The sequence below is a fragment of the Punica granatum genome, chromosome 5 (genome assembly GCF_007655135.1).
Source record: "Punica granatum isolate Tunisia-2019 chromosome 5, ASM765513v2, whole genome shotgun sequence".
In the NCBI taxonomy this organism is placed as follows: domain Eukaryota; kingdom Viridiplantae; phylum Streptophyta; class Magnoliopsida; order Myrtales; family Lythraceae; genus Punica; species Punica granatum.
The window spans coordinates 15255054-15278816 of NC_045131.1; the positions used below are offsets into that span (position 1 = coordinate 15255054).

Consider the following 23763-nt stretch of genomic DNA (forward strand, 5'->3'; position numbering starts at 1 on the left):
TATGCAGATATATAATATAAATTCTTAATTTATTTTTCAATTTTTGATAGTAAAATAATTTTCTTTTACTATTTTTCCTAGTGCATTAATCTAAGCACATTTGATACTATTCGAGTGAGCTTTTTAAATAAAAAATTAATGCATTATTTTAAGCACATGTAATGCTAGTAAAGTAAGGTTTTTTATAATTTTTTATTTCGGAAAAAATTAAGTTGACTTTTATTTTTTTTCTTGTTAAATATATATATGGATATAAAATAAATTCATAAGTTAATTTTGAAATTTCCAAATTAAAATTATTTTATTTTCCTATTTCAAGTGCATTAACTTAAGCACATTTAATACTACTCAAGTTAGTCTTTTATAATTATTAATTCCGAAAATTAAATTAAATTTTTCTTCGATTTTGAAGTGTATTAATTTAAACAAATTTAATGCTCTTCAAGTGAGTTTTACTATAGGTATAGATTGTCATGTGGAAAGGTCTTCAAGTAATGACTGTTCTACTACTCCGACAACTAATTAAATCGACAATTACTGTTATCCAAAAGGGAAAATAGCATGAAAAGCTAATTACTTTCATGAAACTACTCGATCTATCAATTTTTTTAAATTTTAGTCTGAAAAATCACAACGTTTACCTTCGTTTCCCTAATATATCAATCCGTTAATTGGACCGTCAAAATTGCTGATGCTAGCGTTAACGACGCTGATGTGGCAAACGGTTGCCTACATTGATGGCATGCCATAAACTTTTTAACCTAAAAAATCACATAGTTTTCTTTTTTTCCTTTTATCTACCAAAATATTAATAAATTTTTCCTCATCTACCAAAATATCAATAATTTTAAAAAATCACATAGTCTGCTTATGTTTCCGCATTTACGAAGTTATGGTTTCTTTCAAAAAATCACATCTATCAAAATATAAATTCTTTGAATGATTATAAGTTTGAATTAGGGACATATATGTGTGTGTTGATTTGAATGTTAAAAGAAGTTTTAGTTGAAAAGAAGTGTTAGAACAATTACAACTTTATCATTTGCAAATCAAAAGAATATCCATATCTGTTATCACTTTAAGTAATATAGGAACTTAGACATATTGTACTGTAAAAACAATAACCATGCCAAAATAATCATTCCAACAGAACTTGTGCACACCAACATCTATAAACTTTTAGCATAGTTCAACTTGTTGGACACAAGTTCTATTGGAATGATTATATTGCAAAGTATAATATGTTTATGGAAGCATGATAAAAGTGGGTCGTGCCATATAGTCTCCAAATACTTCGTTTCTATATGAAATTTTCTCGATCTTTTGAGCTTTTTATAAATATTAAAATTTTAGAAATATATAGATATAGATTTGTGAAATTGTTCATTATTTTATGGATTTTCAAAGTTTTCTTTAATTTTTAATATTAAAAATAAATAAGTATAGATTTGTGAAACTAGTCGTTATTTTCTTGGATTTTTTAATTTTTTAGGAAAATAAATTTTATTTTTATTTATAAAGCATATAGATATAGATATATGAGATAGATTTTTATTTTCTCGCATGTACGTAGTTTAATTTTAGGTAAATCCACAATTAATTTTTTGGATGTGAGTTTTCCAACTATTTATTTTTTTTCTCGCACATAAACTTTTTTAGAATTTTAGGATTTTTCAATTTTGTGTTTGTAGTTTAGGTGTTAAATTTTGATGAATTTCTATCTCTAGCAATTTCATCATATCTATATTATTAAAATTTAATAACAATCGGTCAGGGAAATCTACATCTACTTGAACCATGCCAAAATAACCAAGCAAAAATAAGTTGAACCATGCTAAAGTAATCGATCCCCGTGTTCAAAAACTCCAACCATGCTAAATAACCATGTTAAAATTTTATAGTTATTGGTGTGCACAATTTCTGTTGGAATAGTTATTTTGGCATGGTTATTGTTTTTGTAGTGTATAATATGTCTAAGTTCCTATACTACTTAATATGATAACAAATATGCGTGTTCTTTTAATATTTTGGTAGATGAGAAAAAACAAAGCAAATTATGTGTTTTTTACATTAAAAGTTTGTGGCATACCATCTACGTAAGCAATCATCTGCCACATTAGCGCCGTTAACAGCCAAGTCAGAGATTTTAACAATCCAATTAATGGATTGGTAGATCAAGAAAATAGAGGTAAAATGTTGTGATTTTTCATGCCAAAATTTTAAAAAATTGGTAAATCGAGAAATTTTATGAAAGTAATTGATTTTTCAAGCTATTTTCCATATCCAAAACATTATTAATAGTAAGTACGTCATGCATCATCGTGAATAACGTCTTACCTGCTAATAAAAAATTAGAGGAGAATGATATATACTTTTTTTAAATTTGTCTATTGTTTATTTAATTGTAAGTATTAGTGTACTTGAATTCTTTTCGAAAAGTACAAGAAAAGCATAAATAAAAAAATTAATAAGATTAATTTAAATAAACGGATAATTAAGTCACTAATTCTAACCAAGCATTCAATAAAGTCTTGTGCAACGTAATATACTTCTTAATTTCAACACTATTTTGTTTCGTATGGTCTTATTAAAAAAACTCTTTTTCGTTTGGTATTACCATTACAAAAGGTTAAATGGACACAAAAAAAAACTTTATATTGTTATTATATTTACCTTGAACTCTTTTTCGGTGTAAAATTACAAGCTATCATTTAGTTTTCAAATTCATCACATTTCTAATTTTATAGTTTACTAACTTATGTGGATGTTGACTTTTTAGTCTTATCGCTAAGAGGGCATCATCTAATTACAAAATAATTTTTAAAAAATTCAAAAATAAAAAGTAAAAAAGAAAACATAACGGAAAAACTAATCACTTGTCACAACAAACATTTGCTAGTGGTGACAAGCTCACCAATGGCCTTAAACCCTTGGATGAGGTTCTCACGACAACGACAACTTCATCCTCAATGGTGGAAGTGACTAGGGAGACAGCCACCCTCGAAATTGCACCCACGACCGGTTTCTAGCGATTTATAAGTATTAGGGCATTATCTGTAGCCCCCAATCCTAGCAACCACTTTGCCCGACAATGAACCTCGTTTATTTTAGGCTAATTTTCTATTCTCTCAATATTTTTTTGGGTCTTTTATAATTTAGATAAATGGTGCGTAGATGCCATGGTAGTTATAAGATTGAAAAATCACGTCCATGTTATTTATAAAACAGAAAAATTGAAGATACAATGATATGAAACACAAATAAAAAGTTCGTCATTTGACGTGAAAAAAAAAAGGTTACGATGGATTTAAAAATTACTTTGGATTTTTTTTGTGTTATTTACCCATGATTATTATGAGTGGTAGAGGAGATAACTTTTGGCTTTTTTTCTATATTTTTTTATTTATTTTTCAAGGTGGCCAGTAAACTGGAGTTAGAGTTACAGGACAAAAGTCTATGATTGCCGGTGAACGTCACGTGCCCGGGGCTCCGCGTCGTGAAGGGGAGGAGGTTCATATGGGATATTTCACATTTGAACATGTGTACATATATACTTATATACATACATATATATATTTTAATTAAGGCAAAGACTGTACTGCAAAAAGAAGAGGGGAAGAGGGATTAGGAAGGGAAGATGCTTTTCTGGAGAGTGGATATTCTCCTCCACCTAACTTCAATTATTAATCTTTACTTTATTAATCTTAACTTATTTTATGTTTTTTTTAAAAAATTTATATAGTTTCTTGATATACTGAATACGCATTCGCGACATGCCGGCACTATTATTGTCTGAGTGTTTCTTAATTAATCTTTTTCGAAAGTTTAATAAAAGTTTAATTCTAAAAATTTTATGAATCTAATTTATTTTATCTTGATCCACTATTATTGTGTTATGTCATTTCGTAATTCAAATAATTTAGGGTATGATAAATATGATTTTTTTTTTAAATTTAGAGGGACTTTCTAATTACATATTTTGAGATATATATATATATATATATATATATATTGCTCCATCGTGAGATATACACTTGCACGAAATTATTGAAAAAGAGTCAATGACAGCAAAAATAACAAACTAAAATGACGATAGGTTTACCGTTTAACACAATTTGTTTCCAAAATAAAAAATGGTATTTTTAGGGTGTAAATTAAAATAATAATAAAAACAAATAACACCAAAGCAAAATCTTAAATTCGAGTTCTTGTGAATTTAGAAAATCTGCGCTGTAAATGTTTTACTTCTTAGTAGGTCTATTCGGCTCGACTATATTAGTCAGGATCCAATTGAATTTTAGAATATCATGATTCACACTGAAAAAAGAAAAAACAAATAACAAATAACAAAACAAAACTGCCAAAACGAACCAGCTGAACCAAAATAAACAGTACCCATCCAAACCGGTTCTCTAATAGTGCAGATCTTTTGCCCAAAGGATGTCGGGATAGTTATTTATAATGTTCCATTCGGTTAATTGCGATTAGCCGATTCGAACCTATTTTTAAATTATTTCTCAACAAATAATATAAGTAAGACAAAAGCAATCTCATACCTAGTCACAAGTCACGGCTGATCGAGAAGAAGTTGATAATTCACGATCTTAATGAAAATGACAATGCCAGAAAGTTCATATCGGATTGACTATCACGAGAATCCTAAAAATGCCTTTTCTTCTTCAAATGGATCGGATCGGCAAAAATCGAATCGAACTGAATCAAATCAAATTTTTTTAATGATTATCATGTATAATTAAAAACGGTTAAACGGTTAACCGGACCGTGAAAATTGTTTGGCATGGTTTACCTCCAAGCTGAACGAACCTACATCGGATCGACGATCATCATGGACTGCACTGCCTAAATTGAACAAAATGTGAACGTAAATTGAAAATTTTTCGCTACTTCTCTCCCATCCAACTTCTGTCAAATTACATCGTATCACCATGGCATGCACTGCATAACTTTTAGTTTTTACATCATAAAGCAAGCTATCTCCTCCGACGATGAATAGGCCAATATACCAAGGAAAGACCGCCTAGGATCGGGACCATGTGAATTGCTGTCCAGATCAAATAGCTTCACTTCAGGGACAGCTGGGCAAGGGTCAACGCTAATACCTTCACACCATTTGATATGTCCTCGATCAAAGAAAATTCTTCGGGTCTATGGCTATATCCTGCACCACAACAGAGGAGAGAAAAGAAACATATGAATGCTGAGGTCCTTGTTCAATTTCTTGTTTCATCTAGTTTATCGGCAAGGTCGTGTATATGTAACTAAAATTTTTGGGAGAAACTGCGAGAAATGCGTGCAAAATCCAACCTTTGAAACATGGAATGAAGATCATACCCATCGGAGAAACCCTGCATCAAGACAAACTTGTAAAATCAACAACTATGCCTTCTCGATGTAAGGAAGACAAGATAAGAACGGCGTAATGGCGGAGGTTTGCGCCTATGTGGGAAGTTCAGAGGTACAGTCACGTGAACTCACGCTACAAGGATGTATGATTTGCCAATTATTACCTGGCCATGAAAAGTGAATCGTGATAAGCTCTGCTGATCATCAACTTGTGTGTTAGGTTGAGCTCCTTCGATGCAGATTTCATTGCCTCGATGATCGAGACATCTGAGAGAGCCGGTGGGTCCTGATTGATTATGTTGAACTCCGCTAACCTCACGCCACGTTTCTTAGCTATTGATACAGCAGACTCGTGGATTTTCTCGATTACTTTGTTTCTTCTTTCTTCATCAATGTCTCGAGTATCTAAAATCATATGAGACGAGCATATCACCAAATTGGACAAAGCCGTAGGATTGTATTTATGCGGCTATATTATAAACCATTCGGAATTTTTTACCTATTTCCAGGTGTGATTTACTCGGGATGCTGTTGATTGCTCGAGGATGCAGGTCCAGAATGCCTTAAACAATATACAAAGACAAGTACAGAACCAGAGGTTAAGTCGACAACCAAATATGATATACACTACCAAATGATCGAGATGTAGCATTCTGTTACAAAACTTACCAACTGTACCAACAGTATCAATGGAACCAGAATCGAACACGTGCTTCTCAACCGCCAATGCCAGCTCAGCAGCTGCTAGCCCTGCATCGTTTCTGCCGGCAGAAGATCATCAACCAGTCAATAAGTTGTTACGTAAAATCTATTCTCTTACTTTACTGAGGAAAAGAAAATTCTAGAAATCTGATATGCGAAGGGAACTACAAAAAGAAAATGCTGCATTTTTTATGCATGTTTTCAATGTGTGCATTGTGGATAACTGAAACGATTCAACAGAAAGTTCTTCTTTTCCCTCCTTCCAAGTATACTCACCTATGAGGCATTAACACCGCACCTGCATGTCCACCACCACCTTTGAAATCCACTTTTATACTTGCAGGAGCAGCAATGGCCGTTACGATACCAACAGATATACCTGCAATGGTAGATATATGTCCACTTAGCTGATGCTTATAATCATTTGAGCAGCACTCCAGCCACTAAATAGGCCCTTCACTCTAGTTACATACAAACGCTTTCTTTAACTAAAGAAATGCTTATAAATGATGCTTATCGGTAAGGTTGTGTGTATGTAACTAAAGTTTCAGTATCAGTAATGACCGAAACAAAATTACCTTCCTCTTCAAGTAGAGGTCCTTGCTCAATATGCAACTCCACAAAAGCCGCATAACTCCCTTTCTTTAAAAATACGCTTCTTAAATCATTTTCTTCTTGAGCGTACCCAGCAGATCTTGCAGCATCGATAAAGGATATATTTTGATTGTCAACTGTTGTCTCCAGAGCTTTGAGGAGCATCTCACTCCCTGCCATTAAGCGGCTGCACATCCATTGTTAAAACAACTTTAAGGTGAGTAGCTTTAACTACTTTATATTGATAATGATCAAAGGATACAGGTAACTGTCTCCTCAACAGCGAAATCAAAAATTATAAATGTTACACAATTGAACCTGAAATATATACAGGGTTATTGAATGTATATATTTCCAACCTTCCCAAACAGCTGATACCAAACCGTGTAGGCTCTTCTGAAGTGAACATGATAATCTCCAATGACCTTTTAGGTTTGAAACCAGACCTGGAAAATCCGGAGCCAGTCAGCGACATGGATATGCAAGAGGAAAACATGTTGCTCATAAAGATTGCAAGCAAGAATACTGAATCTCTGAAAGGCTTCCAGGACTATTTCTTCTCTGCGGATATGACACGAGAAGCGATGTTGTCGCATGACATACACATTGTGGCAGTTTTATAAAAGAAGCCAATGCAAAGTCTTAATGTCAAGTTTTGGTAAGAACGAACTGAAGAAAATCACTGTATTTAAAAGTACTTAAATGTTCCCATCAAACTTGGGTTAGTAAGTTCAGAAAACGTGGCATCAACTCATTTATAATTATCACTTAATCAATAGACAACTTTATCAATGGTTTTGTTTCAGACCTTCTTAGAACATTGATAGCCTCTATTGCACCTAAAACACCAACAACCCCATCGTACTTTCCAGAGTAAGGAATTGCATCGATATGAGAACCCGAAGCGACTGGAGCAAGGTCCGGTTCATAGCCTTCCCTGCATTTATATAAAGAAAGATCAATAACCAAAGCCCAATTAGCATAATCTAATTTACAAGAATTCGTAACTAAGATGAGTTGTTTAAAGAAGCATCAGTAAGTGAAGGGAATCACTATTGCTTTAATCTGTATATGGAACAGAAGCTATAACTCAGTCTAGTTCTAGCAACTGAGCACGGAGCATGAGCAAAATCACGAAATTCATTTACAAAATTTCAGACTTCAACAATAAAAAAACTCACCATCGACCAAATATGTTACCAACAGCATCCTCTCTGACAGAGAGACCGGCAAGCCCCATTATGTTTTTTATGTACCTGAATTTGATAATATGATTTGATTTAGACGAAGATCTACAACATGAAGCAACTGTAGAGCAGTTGAACAATGACGGAGTTTATATATGCAAGAACAGAACTCTGCATAATTAAGGACTTTGAAAAGCTGAATAAGATGATTTTGCTGAACTAAAGTGAGATTTTAGGACAATTAATCTCATCGATTTAGAATTCTTCATTCAATGCTGACAAGAAGTTGGTGCATATATCACTGCTGTAGGGCTATGTTCTCTACAAAAGTACAGAAAGCAAGATGGAATGGGATCACTAGATAAAATAGTTCCAGACCATCTCGTGATTCTGTTTACAGATGTTTCTGCTCCTTTGGAGTAAATTTGCCTAAGCATATATGAGTACTGCAATGTTCCTAGCACACGGAGACCCATAAGGGTTGTACTTTTGATACCATAGACCTATTGTGAAAGACAATAAACAATACGCCACAATTGCTCCGTTTGGTTTTGTAGTTAAAATCACAAAAATTTTAATTTTAACTTTTAACTCAACACACTACGCAACAAAAATAAACATTTCGCAAGTCAAAAATTTTAACTTTAACTTTAACTCAACACACTACACAATCATTTGTCCTTTTCCACGATCAAAATCAAAGTTACTTTAACTCTGAAACCAAACGTACCAAAACCCTTAATGAACTGCACTCGCTAATTCACTGGAAAATGTAAATTCACTATTAAATTAAAGAGAACAAAACATATGCACAATTCCCCAATCTAAGTGAATTTGAAATCAACGTCCATCTCCATCATCTGGACAATAAAATAATTTCATGTCACACCATAACATTTAAAGAAGCATCTATCCTAGTATTCATTACCTCCGAGCAATCACATCCTTCTCAGTGTAGAGCACCCTGGTCACTGATGGCGCCGGCGTATCAGAGAAAGTGGCGAGTTCATCAATCTGATCATAACCAGTACTAAGCTCATCATCCATCGCTTCCAAAAAAATCCACACGAATTAAAACGAGAACATACGACCCAAATACCCTAAAAACAAATCGACCCGATAAAGGTATCAAGGCCGTCTAAAGGTACAATCCATAGAACACTTGGGATTGGTGCAGGTGGTCGAACGACTAGCCATCTACTGTATAATAGGCTGCAAGTCGATCGCTTTTAACACGAGTAAAGCCGCAACCGGTCTTATTAGCAGTGAGTGTTGATGGGGTCACAGGAACAAACATGGGCCATTAAAAGAAGAGAAGGGAGAATCAATATGAGAACAAGGTACCTGCTTTTGCAGATTTTCAGCATCTACTGACAGTGATTGGGTGTTTGAGTGGGTCTCGTCAAAAGGGTACCCAGAAAACTCCTCCATCGTTCTGATTGCGGGGTCGTCGACATCTTTGTAGCCCGACACTGCATAGATTGAACAGAGGGAGAGTACAACGTAGAAAATCAGCATCAAGGAGGGAGGGAGTTTGAGGGACATCTTCTTCGGATACGGTGTTGTGCCCCGAGTGACTGAAGCAGAGCAAACTCGCCGTCGGTTTTACACTGTTCGGTCCTCAAATGCGGCGTGGTGTCTTGTCGGCTCAATCACTCAATAATGATGGTGATGAAATGGCACTCCATTATCAAAGCAAAGCACCCCCAGTGCTTGTCCGACAGCAGGGACTATTGTTCTTTTGTAGTCTTCTGAATAACGTGAGCGCAGACTGCAAAGGGCCAAAGGGATGAGGTCTCTGTGAGCTGTGACGCCAGCAGATTCTGATTCTTTTCTTTTCATCCCCCAACACTATAGGCCACGCACTTTTACCCCTAGGTGGCATTTCGTTCGAGCATTGGTAGGTTACCGAGAATGTAAGGTCGGACTAGGAATTTTTTGTTGGTGAAAACTAACATAACAATATTGACTAGATTGAAAAAAAGGAACTAGAATGAAATTAAAGAATAACTAAATTTTAAGGACCAAAAGGGGACTATTTTCTAAAAAAAATTGAAGAAAAAGGCTGAATACAAAAAAGAATCAAAGTTATAGAATGGAAACTGATAAAGAAAAATATGAAGCCTTAAAATGCGAAATTTTCTCTTTTTGCAATATACAAGATAAAATGTATGTAGTTGTGTATGAAAAATATATTGAATTCTTGGAAATATAGAAGGTAATATAATACTGTTGCGTTTGATATGTCATTACAATAATGTCCTTAATGGTAGAGTTCAAGAGTTAGAGAGCTGAGAAAGGAAGAAAGGCAAATTAGAAAGACTTAAAAAGGACTTGCTGTTTTTTTTCCCCCCTGAAAAATTGACTTTTACTTTTCATCTCCTTTTTAAAATTTATTTCTACACCGAAAATTATGGGAATATGTTTACTAATGGTAAGTCCGAAAAATTTTATACTGTGAGAAAATTGAGAGATAAGATTAACGAATGACTTATACATGATAAATTTTAGTTTAATTGATATAATGTAATATAAAAATTTATTCACAATTTTATCGTTTAAAATAAAACATGATTGATGAGCAATAAATTCACGTTATAGTTATTCATATATAAACTTATATTTGCAATGGTATATTAGTCACTAATTTAGTGAGGGCCTTTAATGTTGTGAAAGCAAATGATCAGCTCAATATGGGTTTAACAAATGCCTACTTGAATAAGTGTCTACACTATATAGTTATAGATTCACTATATTAAAATTTACAAATGAGCTTGATGATGATGAAATTACGAAAAAATATATTAAGTAAGTAAAAAATACATATATACAAAGAAAGGCTAGGGGAAAAAAGATAACAAACTCGATCCTTCTTTAGTCCCTATCCTTCTTCATCTGTTCAAGACAAAAAGGACAGGTATTGCAACCAACCCTTCTGTACCTATTTGAGTGGTTTGTAGACTTCGAAAAAAAAAAACTTAAAATTGTTTTCGAGACCTTTGGCCATTTTTTGTTCCTATTGTTTCCCAGTATAGTCAATTTTTCGTACAAAACACATGTGGAGGAGGAGGAGAGTTTCGTCAATGGGAAAGGGTTGAAGAATGGCGTTTGGACAATTATTGGGGGATAAATGGGTTGAGGGTGAAGGGGTCGTGAGATGAAAGTAAAGACTTATAAGGGGCGATAAATTAGACCTGATATGATTGTAAAAATTGGGTTGCACGAAGTTGAGAATAAGAATGGGATCACTTTGATGTCACCATGACTCCACCAAAGCGCACAGTAGACCAGAACAACTCACATATGATAGAGGACAACGGTCTACTAATGCAAACACTTTCGTATTTAAGTCAAGTTTCGACCTCTTAACCTTCCCTTTGGAAGACGAAATCTGTTACCAACTGAGCTATCACCTTGGTGGTTATATAAGCGGTTACAATTTAAATTGTAATAATTGTTCCTAATTTTCTTTCTAATGCGCTCACTGATCATGAGCCTGTGGGCCCTGGTGGCCGAGAATGATATTTTTGGAGGCCCCTATTCTAGAGCCCATCATTTGCCCTCCTAACGTATCTACCCACGATGGTGGGGAGAGGCGCGTCGATTATGCATGCAGCTGGACGTATTTCTTCTGCTTTTGACGTTTGGTCTTTGTCATCTAAGCCTCTATCCTCAGGGGCTTTGTTTTTTGTTGATATTGCCCCAGGAAAATACTTTAAGAATGCTTGGCCTTTTCTTGTTGGCTTCACAAAGTTTTAGCTCCGTGATTGCATCTCGAGCCTGCAAAGGTAGATCGTTTGGCTCTACGAGAGTTGGGGTTGAACGTTATTAGAGCCTTATTCTTGAAGGGCATAAAGTTGCCCCCCTATACCACGACAATTCTCTACTCGGCAGTTTAGGCAGTCCTTAGCCTTCACAATGGTTCATGTAGGTTGTAGGTTTTGCGAAGATTCCTTTCTTTTACTCTTATCATCCTACATTCCACTTCGCTTTCCATTGGGTCTGTCGTATCAACATTGACTTGCCTCGTAATTTCAGTAGGTGTTTTAGGATATTTTTCCAAGTCTTGTCGTAAAATCCCGACTCTCTCTTTGCTACTTCATTTGTAGTTAGTTGTAGTTTGATTGGCAGGCTTTGGGAAGCAACTTGCTTTTCTTATCGTATTCTTAATCGACCATGCTACAACTTGAAAGAAGCGTCAGTTGAACTTATAGTGAAAAATTATTGTTGACTTCCCTCGCTTCACTTTCTTCTTTTAGTCGCCTCACTTAACTGCACTCTTATTGCTTCAACAAAAGGTTCCCCTCTATCTTCTTTGCTCCGGGTTATGCTTTGCGCGGCCTCACTTTGCTTTGCTTTATAAGATTGCTTCGTCTTTCCATTTCACCTCACTTGACTTGGAGACTTTTTCTGGATTATTGCTCTTTTGTGCCGCTCAACTTGCGTTTGCCACATCACTTGAGTTTCCGTTTTTCGCATCGCTTAATCTAATGTTTCATGTAATAGAACTGCTTCACTTGATTTCCATACACAGCGTAGATAGTCTTTGCTCATTTGGCATAGACTGTGATATTTGCTTGTATAGCGTAGACAATTAGTTTCTCTTCACATGGATCGCGATCTCTTTTTCTTAACATTGACTGCTGCTTTACAGCTTTGTTGTTCATCACCATGATCCTCTCTTTTTTCTCTTGACTTATACACTTCACATGAGTTGCACTCTCTTGTTTCACAGATATCGTATTCGTGGCCTCACTTATTTCCCGCTTATTATTTTGGTTGCTTTGTTCGAGCAACAATCTCAAGCTTCGTTTGATTTGCAGCTCTTTATTCATTCCAGTTATGAGCTTTACGTAGTAGTCAAATTCTGCGTCGTACTCATACTTGATGCAGTAATCTTGATGCGTGGTGTAAATTGATGTACTATCTGTGTTGCTAGTATCTCTTCGCCTCTTGAACTAATGGTTGCATTTGTCTCAATTGACATTTCACTAATTTTATTGAGCGTCCAGGCCGTGAGCTCACCTCGGGATAGGATGCACTCTTTGGGTCAACTCATTGGGTGTACCCATGGGCATTGCTAGGGTGTGTCTATGGGCAAACTCATGAGGGTGTACCCATAACCACCAAAGGATTAATTTATCGAGGCGTACCTATGAGTCACATTGTAGTAGAATGAGTTTATGACTTTTATTTTAATTTGGTGATCTCATGGTACTGCCTCAAATAGAAGGTGGGCCTATGAGTCACCTTGTAGTAGGATTATCCGCTTTCGATGTTGATAGGTTTGGCCTATGGGCCACCTTTAAGATGGGTGATCTGACGGCCCTACCTCATGGTGGGGTGAACTCGCCGCGTGGGGTAGCATCATATAAGAGTTGCACTATACTTTGAGCCGGGCAAGCCCTTGCTTTGTATTGAACTTAGTTGTCATTCATGTTTCAACATGTAGAAAAGATTGCATAATCTTAACAGTAAAAAAGGAATCGTGACATTTCGCTGCAGAATATCATCGATTGCACAAAAGTCCAGTAGTCGTGGATGGGAACTCGAGAGGTGATTCTGTTGAGACATTAACTGCTGTTGCATTGACTGGATACTCAATTTTTTGTTCTCGATCGCCCAATTAGCAAGTAGTGAGTTGCTTATGAGATTCTTGTCGGATTAGTCAAGTTGTTGAGCTATAGGACTTCTTTTCTGCTATGTGAACCTCACTATCTCTTTGCAAAGACTATCTTTCTTCTCAACATTCAGCTTGAGTTAGTCTTTACTTTCCTTCTCCATAAACCACCACCGAGATAAGAAATGTTGTTTTGGAGTTTTCTTCAGATAAAGAGAATTGAAGTGCATTTATCTCTTGGCGCTTGAAATTATGCAACATCCTTGCTGCAGGCTTCATCTTCATTTAATCATTCTCCTCTCGCGTTGTTTAGATCGTTGTAAACTTGAGTCCATAGTAGTTTATGAGGCAGAGTTATCCCTTGAGCAATTGCAACGCATTGCATCACTCCCATCGTCCACGAACGTTCCAACTTCCAACGACCATGTTTCTGCTTCAGTCCTAAGAAGGCATTCAAATGTAGAAGTTCTTCAAATGTTTCGAGTTGAAAGTTCGCAGAAGCCACTTGCAATTACGCTCTCGGTCTTTATTGTTCTCGTTGTCTTGTTCGCTATTTGATTCCATTGTATTTCGCAGGTTGTTGTGGTAGCACCATAGCCGAAATTTGTGTTGTCATAGAGTTTTTATTGACATGCAGCAATCCTTTGATTTGTGTAATCACCGAACTGATTTTCCCACTTTTCTTCAAACGAGTGTAGTCGGCGTGTCCGATTAATGTGTCGTCAAAGTCGACATCCCTCACATGTTGCCACTGGTCGATGAGCACACTGATTTCTGAATGAGTGGATTTTTTAAGGGGAGAGCTTGGTAGCAACAATGTACACAATGTTGTGCTTTTGTTCTCTTTGTCTTAAAGTCGCTCTTTGAAATTCGCTTCTCTACGGTCCTTTACGGCTTAGCGGCGACTAGTGAGGTAGATGTTTTGCTATTTGTCGCTTTCCTTGATCATCATGAGATGGAACTTGGCAACACTATTGCAATCAATCTTTTTTGTGAAGTTCATGGCTGTTCGCAGTATTCGTTTCCAGTGTGCCCATGCTCCACTTCAATTCTTTGTTGTTGAAATCCATTCTAACTTTATACTCTGATCCCTCGCTACCGCGTGTTGTTGCTTTGCGTTGTCTCCTGACAATTTCCGCCACAAAAGGCAGGCTTGCCCTATAGCGCATCATTGGCATATGTATCTAGTACAGAATTCCATTACACCTCCTGCAATCCCAAAGCTAGTATTATAGGCTGTGATGTTGGGGAAGAGTACAACAATGGATGCATTGTCGATTGTTCCTTGAGTATATTTCGCTGTGTTGTTCCGTGCTATCGTGGGAGCATTATTTGGCAAATAATGTAGTAAAGCATAAACATTATCTTCATATATGTTTCCATCTCTTTCTGTAGTATACATTACTCGAAAATTTAGACAGGGTCGTGCCTGCTTGAATCCCTGATCTGGTCTCTCTTCATCGAATTATGTGTCCTTCTGTGTATTTCTCCATAGGAACTCAGTTCAGGGTCCCTTTCATCCATGTGTTTTAAATCTCCGCTGAGGGTTCTCACGCTTGGTGTCCCTTCGCATATTTGATGCAGGACATTGTATTGTTGATGCCCTCCTTCCTTGCTGTCCACGTGCCTCACTGTCTGTGGCAGCCGTCATCACGCGAGGCTTGCTTTATCACCTCCAAGGAAGTATCTTGTCCTGTTTCATGTTTCTGACTAAGATAGCCACGTTGCCCTCGATATTGACAACTTCTAGTGTGGCCCTCGCATTTGTCGAATCCATTATTCTATAGAAGTTCAGAGTTGTCAATGATGAAGACCTTCCTCGCGCTGAGCTTAATGTTGTTAAGCTTCTTACACATGCCGAAGAGATCAAAAGACACCCTTCTTGGGCACATCGTCCACGTTGTTGCTGATCATTTTCTTAGTTGTATTCTCGGTCTAGAGGTAGATGGGACGGCTAATTAACCCGGAATGCTTCTTTGCAAGGTGCTTAATCCTCCTCTCCTTCAAATATTCTAACTATTCTTCGTTATGAAGGGTGTCATTTTAGTTCTTCTGTCGAATTGCTCTCCACCGACATCTTTTGTAGTAGTAGAGGATGCTCCTGCTTGAGGTTGTTGGATTTACTGTTCATCATTGTGCAAGCAAATATTCGGTGGATATTTTCTCTCATTTTACAGTGACAAGATATGCGAAGTAGGATTCGAGACCGAATCAAACAATCGTGCTGACATTAGCTAGATTGCCTTTTTTGGCAGCTTCTTGAAACTTACAAATGGTTCGAGTGGAAGAGACTGAAATTTTAACTACTAAAGAGAACTCCGCAGACAAATTCAACTTGTTTGTGCTATCTCTCAAGCAAGCAGCAGCGTAAAAAATAAATTTAAAACGAATCAAACTGCAAGATCATCTTCTTTCCGAAACCGAAATCATCCCCCAAATTTTCTATCAAAATCATAAAAACGTTCCCCATGAAAAATGGCAGAAAGTTGAAAATCAGCAGCAAATGATCAATTTCAACCATCGATTAATATCATGATTTGACAATTTCAAGGTTTCATAGGTAGGAAGAGGAACGAGAAATAGCTTATATGATTTCAAGGGCGGTAAAAGTTTCGAAGATCGTTGATTCAAGCCATGATAACTCTAATTGTGTTCAATCCGATTGTTTCCTTCCTCTCTCGATCCATTTTCCCTGGGGCTTAGCGGCCTCTGCCTCTTTGATCCCTGTGTTGCTTGCCTTGGAGAGTTGTTGATGTGCATTAAAACTGTAATCACGGCAATGTTAACGGTCCACCGTATGTAATGCTTCAGAATCTCCAATTTCTCAGCACCATAGACGACATTTCCTCAAGTATCAAACACATTCCAGCAATCAGATATCGATTTTGAGTGGAGAAAATGTGGGGAAGCCTTGTTCTTTGTCGTTTAATCCATAGTTATGGATGAAGAGCTCCAGATTTCATGAAATTGCAGGTACTGCTTTGGGAATTTCACATAATTGACATAGTCACCAGCTCGGGAATCTGGGGGTTTGGTCAAGCACGTTCAAGTGGATCTTAGGCTTGGAGGCGACGTGACGATTCGACTTGAACTTGGCCCAGATCTCAGCAGCTGACGATTCGATTTGGTCAAGCACGTTGATTTTTGGACGCTTAAACAATTGTTACTGTCGCCCCCAACGCCCTCTGTTCTTCCAACTGTTAAGGGTAAATTACTCTCTCATCCTTTCCTTCTTACATAGCACCTGTGCAGTCCTCTGAACAGCACTATATCTCATTTAAAGATTTGCTGCTGGTATCCAGTGAGAGCAGAATCTGCCATGAGATTATGAGTTGCTTGTACTCTTATACAGGTTATTGCTTGAAGCATTATGCTTCACCCTACATTGATCACTTGCCATTGCATTTTATAGCTTTGCCAAACACTTTTGAAATTGGTACTACATCGTCTTGCTTCCCCATGCCCGATGCATGCTCGACAAAATGTTGCATTGAAATACATGGCAGGAAAACCTTGTGCAACATTTGCAACTATTGACAATCTTTCCCTTTTATTTGTACAATGCGGTCTTGATATTTGCCTTGGACCGATTAGAATGGCCATAACAATAGGCAGTAATCTCTTTGAACCCTTTTATCCTTTTTCCTGTTTCGCGTCTGCAGTCATTTATTTTACTGATTGGATAGATATAGATGTTTTGTTGTTAAAGACTATGAACCATAATTTCATGTAGCTTCTTGTCTCTTCCCTAGAGTTCTATTTTGCAGGTCTCTTTTAGAGATAGATGTGTGAATTTGGTATTATTGTTAGTGTTCTTCCTTTGCAGATGAACGGAGGGAGATAGAAACAATCATATCATATTTATTTGGCCTTGAATGGTTAATGTCCCTCTGATAACTTGTTATTACCTATACATCTCAATAAGACTTGGGATTTGAGCGATAATTTTATTTCTTTCTTTCTTAAAGTACTTTGTAGATGATTGAATATTCACAAGATCTGGTAATCTTTGTGTTGTGTAGGAGGGCACTGTATATTGTTTTAGCCGGACAGCTAGTAGACGACCAAAGAACATTTGGTATCCCCTCATGAAGTTACCTGTAGTTTATTCCCCTCATACTGAATTTCTATAACAGTATAGTAATTCAATGACACTCCCTAAACCTTGAGCATGGGAATCTTTTTTTATACTTTACAATTGTAGGATTCTGCAATTGGAATGTTCTCCAACCGATTCAACTCCTTTGGAAGCTGAAGTAGAGTGCATTTTACATCGAGAGTCTCATAGGGCAAGTTTGATATCCACCTCCAGTCTCCATTTGATGCATTACCTTCCTCGTATATGATTTTCCAATTCACTGTCTAACGCACGGGTCTTTACCTATTTTACTATAAATGCAGTCAAATGCACGCATCATGTTAAGTCCAATCCCGAGTGTGGAACTCAATGCAAGTAAAACCAAGTGGTCAGTTAATCCCTCATTATTGGAGCATGGAAGATGATACTTGGCTAGTGATCAGTTGTTGTGGACGGGAGTTGAGAATGAAACCCTACGTAGATGAATTAAGTAGTCAAACGCAAGTGTAAATTATCTGAAATCATGAATTTTTATTTTTATCTCGGATATATCACGAATTATTTTTTTTTCAACCGTAAAATCACTAACTTTCATTTTAATCTTAAATCTATGATGTTGTTTGATTCTCTGTAAATTTATTGACATGGCTTCATCACACCATCAAAAACTTGAAAAGTAACTATAATAAGATTATAAATTAATAAAATGTGAATTACAAACAAAAGGCCCCAAAAACCCTTGGCACTCACCGAGGTTGTTGGCGAGCCCCACTTCCGATATTAAAGAGAGATCCTTAAGAAGAAAAGGAGAGCGGACTCATTGGGACTAGATAAATTGCAGGCAGCCTCGAGACATCAGAGTTAATCGAGGGGTGATAGTAGCGAGTAAGGTTGTAAGTAAGAACCTATAAATTCGAAACCCATAAATCCGAGCCAAATAAACGACACTTGAAAATTAGGTTGCTAATTTGGGTGGTTATGTTCTTTGATTTCAAGTTCCACTTTAGGATTCAAGTTTTATAAATGCAATCTGATGGCCCCTTATCGACTGGATATAGCCATTAAAAATAAAGAACATAAATTGAGGTGTTTTAGACAATATTTGTTTTTATTTCATTTATTCATCTGATGAGATATGATATATTTTGTCTTTATTTTATTTTATTGTGTTTTTATTCATGGTAGAGTAGTAAACAATAGCTTGGAATGAAATTAGAATAAGAAACAAACTCTTTTTTTTTTTAAAGTAGCAAATTTGAGTTATGCGGAATTTGAACCGAAAAAATCAAACCTATAGCCGGGGTCTAATTATATTAAATGGTTATTGGGCGGGTTTCCTCCCCTAACATACCCAACACAAAACATCGGAACCCGAAAAAACCTAAAATCCTCACCTGAACTGACCCATTTACATCCCTAGCAGCCAACGAGGTCACCAACTTGATAATATTGAAAATCGAAAGAAAACATAAGCAAGAGAATATTCTTTCGCAATCTAGTAAAATTTATAAAAGCGGTGTTCTTTCATTAAAAAAGAAAAAGGTCAAAAACATTAGTATACTGTACTGCTATATTTGTTTACCAAATCAAATTTAATTTAACTTAATTTTTTTTATTTTCATTTCAATTTAACAGCACAATCATTATTTTTTTTATTTTTTCTTCAAATTCTCTCTCATACTTATTCTTATTCTATATTACAATTAAATTTTTAATACTAAATTGTCTTAACTATTCAACACTTTCTCCTCAATTTCAATATTTTTTTCTCAATTCAATAACACAATTATTACTTTTTTATTTTTTTCGTAAAATTCTCTTCCCAACTATTTTTGTCTTCATCTCCAAAAATCAAACGAAATTAAATTAAATCAAATTTAACTTCATTATCAAAATGCAATATAATTTTTCCAATAAAGTTAATCTTAACAAGGCTGGCTCATTACATTTAAAAAAAAATATGGAAAATATTAGCGGGAGGGTTTTGACTCAAAAGTAAAAAACGCAAAATATTTTCTGATTGAAATGGAAATCGGACAAAAAGCGAGGCGGGAATCCTTGTGTCTCTTTCAGAGCACATAAGCCAACAGCAAAGTAATGGAGTCGCCGAGGCATTCATGCTTGAAGCTCGAGCTCCCAAATCCTACCGAGCCCGACAAGATTGAGCTGATTTTCATCAAGGCCACATGGTACGACATCCACTTCGACCTCTCCATCATGAACAGCATCGACTCTTGGGTCTGCAAAGGTCAAATTTCATCCTACGCGCCTATTCGATTGACTCTCCTCATGAATCCTGAAATTTTTCATCTCCAAGTTTCAACCCTTCGGGGTTTCGCATTCTGGGTTTTACATCATCGGAGGAAGAAGTGAGGGAACGAGCGGCTTAGTTGGACCAGCCAGTGGCAGATTACATTGAATTGGCTGAGCGGTACTTAGGGTTTCAGCAGCCGGTTCTGTGTACAAGTTCACCCACGCCGGAAACGGGCAGAGAAGAGTGTGTGCTTTCCTCCGGCGTCATCCCCATAAAAATTCTATTTAATTTTTCTAGGATAGTTGAATGTTTCTTACAGAGATTAATCAAATGTTGGGCTGTATGGATGATTTGGTGAGATGATTTTGGGTCAAAAAGTTGACCTAGAATTGGGATAAATTTGGGAAAGAGATCCAGAGTTCGTGAAATTTCTTAGCTGATTGCATAGTGACTTCAACTCGTTTCGTAGTTGGGGTAAATTTTCTCGGACATTAACGTGCAATGGGAAGGAAGGGGGATGGAGGGAGTTGAAGGGCGCCAATAGAGCTGAGCTTCAGGTTGCATATTTTACAGGGATTAATTGATTTAGTCAAGATGGGCAGGAAATTGGGTGTATGATCCAAACTGATACTATCTTCATATGAATCATTCCCTGCAGATGATATCCTTGAATACTTTTTCTTTCCAATCTTTGTATCTGTAGTAGATGAAAGAAATATCTTGTATTTTAAGATTGATATTTTGATACACTCAGGTTTTACCTTTGGGATTGTTTTATTAGATGACCTTGCCCTTTATCTACCTGATCTATCGAGTTTCGCAGTTGTCATGGACCTTCGAGAGGGAAGGGACAAAGCTGGAATGGCGATGGAAATGCCTACCTTCACCCAATCCTAAACAGACCAATTCAGGAATCTTGAACTTTCTTATGGATGCAAACATAAGGCTCAGTGTAAGCCTCCTCAGATTATAATTGGTTAAACATTATTAGTATAATCTTTTATATGGCTGCTTGGAGAAGGAATAAGTCATGAGTTTCACCTAAACTAACTCCTCTGGTTTGAAGTATCATTTGACTCACTGGGATCAAAGATAAAATGACTAAAAAGTAAAACTATAGCTTAACTGGTTCACACTACAATGAAACTCTTGAGTTTCTTATTTGATTGTTATCTATTAACAGGAAGAAGTTGTCAGAAAAACTAAATCATTTGAGAGGTTAAAAGTGGAAACTGAGAAATGCCTGGCATGGAGTGAAAGTTTCAGCAATGAGAAGACAGAGTTTGAGTCTGCAATCTATGCAAAGGTGTTTTCTTCTTTCCTCTTTTGTCATGGGAATAAAGAATATATCCAAGCAAAGGTGCTTTTTGTTCTTCTGAGGTATATAGCTTCTGATAATTACGCACTCTTAAAGATATTAGAGCCTCATAAGTAATGTTTATCTTTTACTATTAAAACTTTGTGCTTCTTGTAGTTTTTCACTCTAATAACTATATAATTATTTAGCCTGAAAGTTAGTTAAATGTGAAAGGACAATTAGTTTCCATAATTCTGCAACTTTATCAAATGAAAATGTCTAAAGAATTATGTTTAGCTTATGGCTATAACTCATGTTTTCTACATGATGGATTGATTATATCTTCTTTGTGTTGAGGAGAACGGAAAAAAGGAAGAAAGAAAAAGAAACTAAAATGAGAGGAAGGGCTTGAAAATTCTGTTTGTTGGGTCAACCAAGCCAAATCAAATTGGTAATGTTGGGTTTTTCTTGTACAATCTGGTTCTGGTTATGTTATAATTCACTGATAATCCACGACTGAACTTATGGTACATGACGAAGACCGTCTAACTTTTTTCTAGCATATGATTGGAGCACTTGATGAATTGCATGTGAATATAATGAGCAACCTTTAGAATTACATTTCAGTCATGAAATTGACTTTGGGCTTGTTCTTGGATGTAGTTCCTTAGTGTCTTAAATTCGAAGAAAGGGAAACTAAGGGCGCTCTGGGAGCAACTTGTCAAGGCAGGTGGTAATGGTGGGAAATCACCAGAAGAAGACGAGGAATCCACGGAAAAGATAAACCCTTTTGATGAGGGAAGTGACAGTGAGATAGAGATCGTAAAGAGTGGCACTGGGACATCAGAAGATGTCCAGAAGGGTAAATCTCGTGGTCGGAAGAGGATTGCATTGAAATGAATAGTTCTATAGACCAAGACTGCTTTTGCTTAGGTAGAACAAGCTTTCTTTCCCTTATATGTATAGAGACTTGTTCTTTCACATTGCTGATGGCGTTTTCTTGTAGATTCCTCATTTTTGTAATTTCACATATCTAATGTTCTTGATTGTACAACATGGCCTGGCGTCCATTAGCAGTAGAAATGAAATTTTTGGATTATGGAAGGACTTATGATATGATTGTCCTGAAATTGCAAAATTTGACTACTATGGTAAATTTTCTAAAGTTGTGTTCGGTGGCGATTTAAGTTTATTTGCAATAACTTTGACACATCTAACTGCTTCAGGGAAGCTTTTATGGTCATTTCTCATTATTCTTCCATTAACTTCCCAAGTCAACTTTACTTTTGGATGGATGGTAAGGTCTAAGAATTTCATGCAGTGATCTCTATCTTTTTCATGATGGTTTGTCTTCATCATCTTCTTCTTCTCGTTGCGCTTCCCTTCTCTAGAGATGTAAACTTGATCTTTGGACGTATTCCAACTAATCTTCTCCATTTTTCATTTCTTAGAAAGACAATCTTCGCTGTAGCTTGTGAAGGATGGAGAGGAGAGAGATCATTTTCATCCCTTCACCAGGTATAACCCAACTTGTCCCTGCTGTGCAGCTTGCTAAACTCATCACTGGAAAGGATGAAGGATCGACTGCTGCTGCAATAGGTCTGCTGCTTTACCTCCAGACCCTCCGTGATGAGCAAGGCCGAGACGTTACTGAGTTAAAAGGACTCAGTAGTCGAATTAGCTATCCCCAGCTGTGTCAACCCTGTCCCGACAAAGGTCCTTCCCTCTGTTGTAGTGCTCAAACGAGACTGATCCAACATCTTGCTTGATCAGTTCAAACGGTTCAGCGAAACTGAAGGTATTGTCGTGAATACGTTCTTGGAATTAGAATCACATGCAGTCAGCTCCATTGCGAGAGACAGGAACTCAGAAATGTACACCGTGGGGCCAATATTGGACTTGAAAGGAGATGCCCGCATCAGATCATGCTGTGCTCAGCTTCATGAGGAGCTGATAGCGTGGTTTACCAACCCATATCATCAGTCATGTTCCCCCCATGGGCAGCTTCGAGGAGGACCAGAGAGAGAGCCCGGGCTCTGGAGCGAGGCCGGCACTGGTTTCTGTGGTCCTTACACCAGCCACCGCCCAAGGGAAAGGGAAAGATGGAGTACCCTAGTGACTATGCGAACCTCGAGCATGCCCTGCCAGAAGGATTACTGGATTAGACAGCTCCGATTAGGATGCTGATGGGGGCCCCCATAGGTGGCAGCATTGGTGCACCCAGCAGTCGGAGGTTTTTGTCGCCCTAAGGGTGGAACTCCATACTGGAGAGTCTCTGGTTCGGGGTTCCAATTGCTGCGTGGCCCATGTACTCAGAGCAACAGTTCAATGGGTTCGAAATGCACTCAGAGAGCTCGGGGTTGGAATCGAGGTGAAGAAGGATTACAGGAGAGATGTTGCAGGTGAGCAGGATGTGATTGTGGTCTCGTTGGAACAGATAAAGCTATTGAGGTTCTGATGGAGACCAAGACTGGGGAGGAGTTGAGGAAGAAGGTGAAGGAGATGAAGAAGTGCAGGGTAGCTATTAAGGTTCGTCCTATTGTGCATTGAGTAAACTTGTTATCGAGCTGTTGGAGAATTGATGAATAAACCCTTTTTTAGCCCTCGTGAATTAAATCCAGTAGGGAGAATACATAGACGAGATCCATTAGATCGCACTTATTACTC

At 36.9% G+C, this 23763-nt stretch overlaps 1 protein-coding gene, 1 long non-coding RNA gene and 1 pseudogene across 2 annotated transcripts; 2 read left to right on the plus strand and 1 right to left on the minus strand.

The window, feature by feature from the left end:
* Positions 1-4865: 4865 nt before the first annotated feature.
* LOC116208710 (ureidoglycolate hydrolase) lies at positions 4866-9570 on the minus strand. Its single transcript, XM_031542255.1, has 12 exons — positions 9192-9570; positions 8776-8861; positions 7842-7916; positions 7469-7597; positions 7020-7106; positions 6645-6847; positions 6343-6445; positions 6034-6125; positions 5864-5926; positions 5529-5769; positions 5326-5366; positions 4866-5179 (listed from the first exon to the last, which is right to left on the minus strand). The coding sequence occupies exons 1-12, from the start codon at positions 9390-9392 to the stop codon at positions 5082-5084; spliced, it is 1419 nt and encodes a 472-aa protein (XP_031398115.1). The 5' UTR covers positions 9393-9570; the 3' UTR covers positions 4866-5081.
* Positions 9571-16033: 6463 nt separating this feature from the next.
* LOC116206928 lies at positions 16034-17723 on the plus strand. The gene is made up of 2 exons (XR_004156821.1): positions 16034-16673; positions 17490-17723. It is a non-coding gene; the product is annotated as an uncharacterized LOC116206928 (long non-coding RNA).
* Positions 17724-19571: 1848 nt separating this feature from the next.
* On the plus strand, positions 19572-23757 carry LOC116208080 (annotated as a pseudogene).
* Positions 23758-23763: the final 6 nt, after the last annotated feature.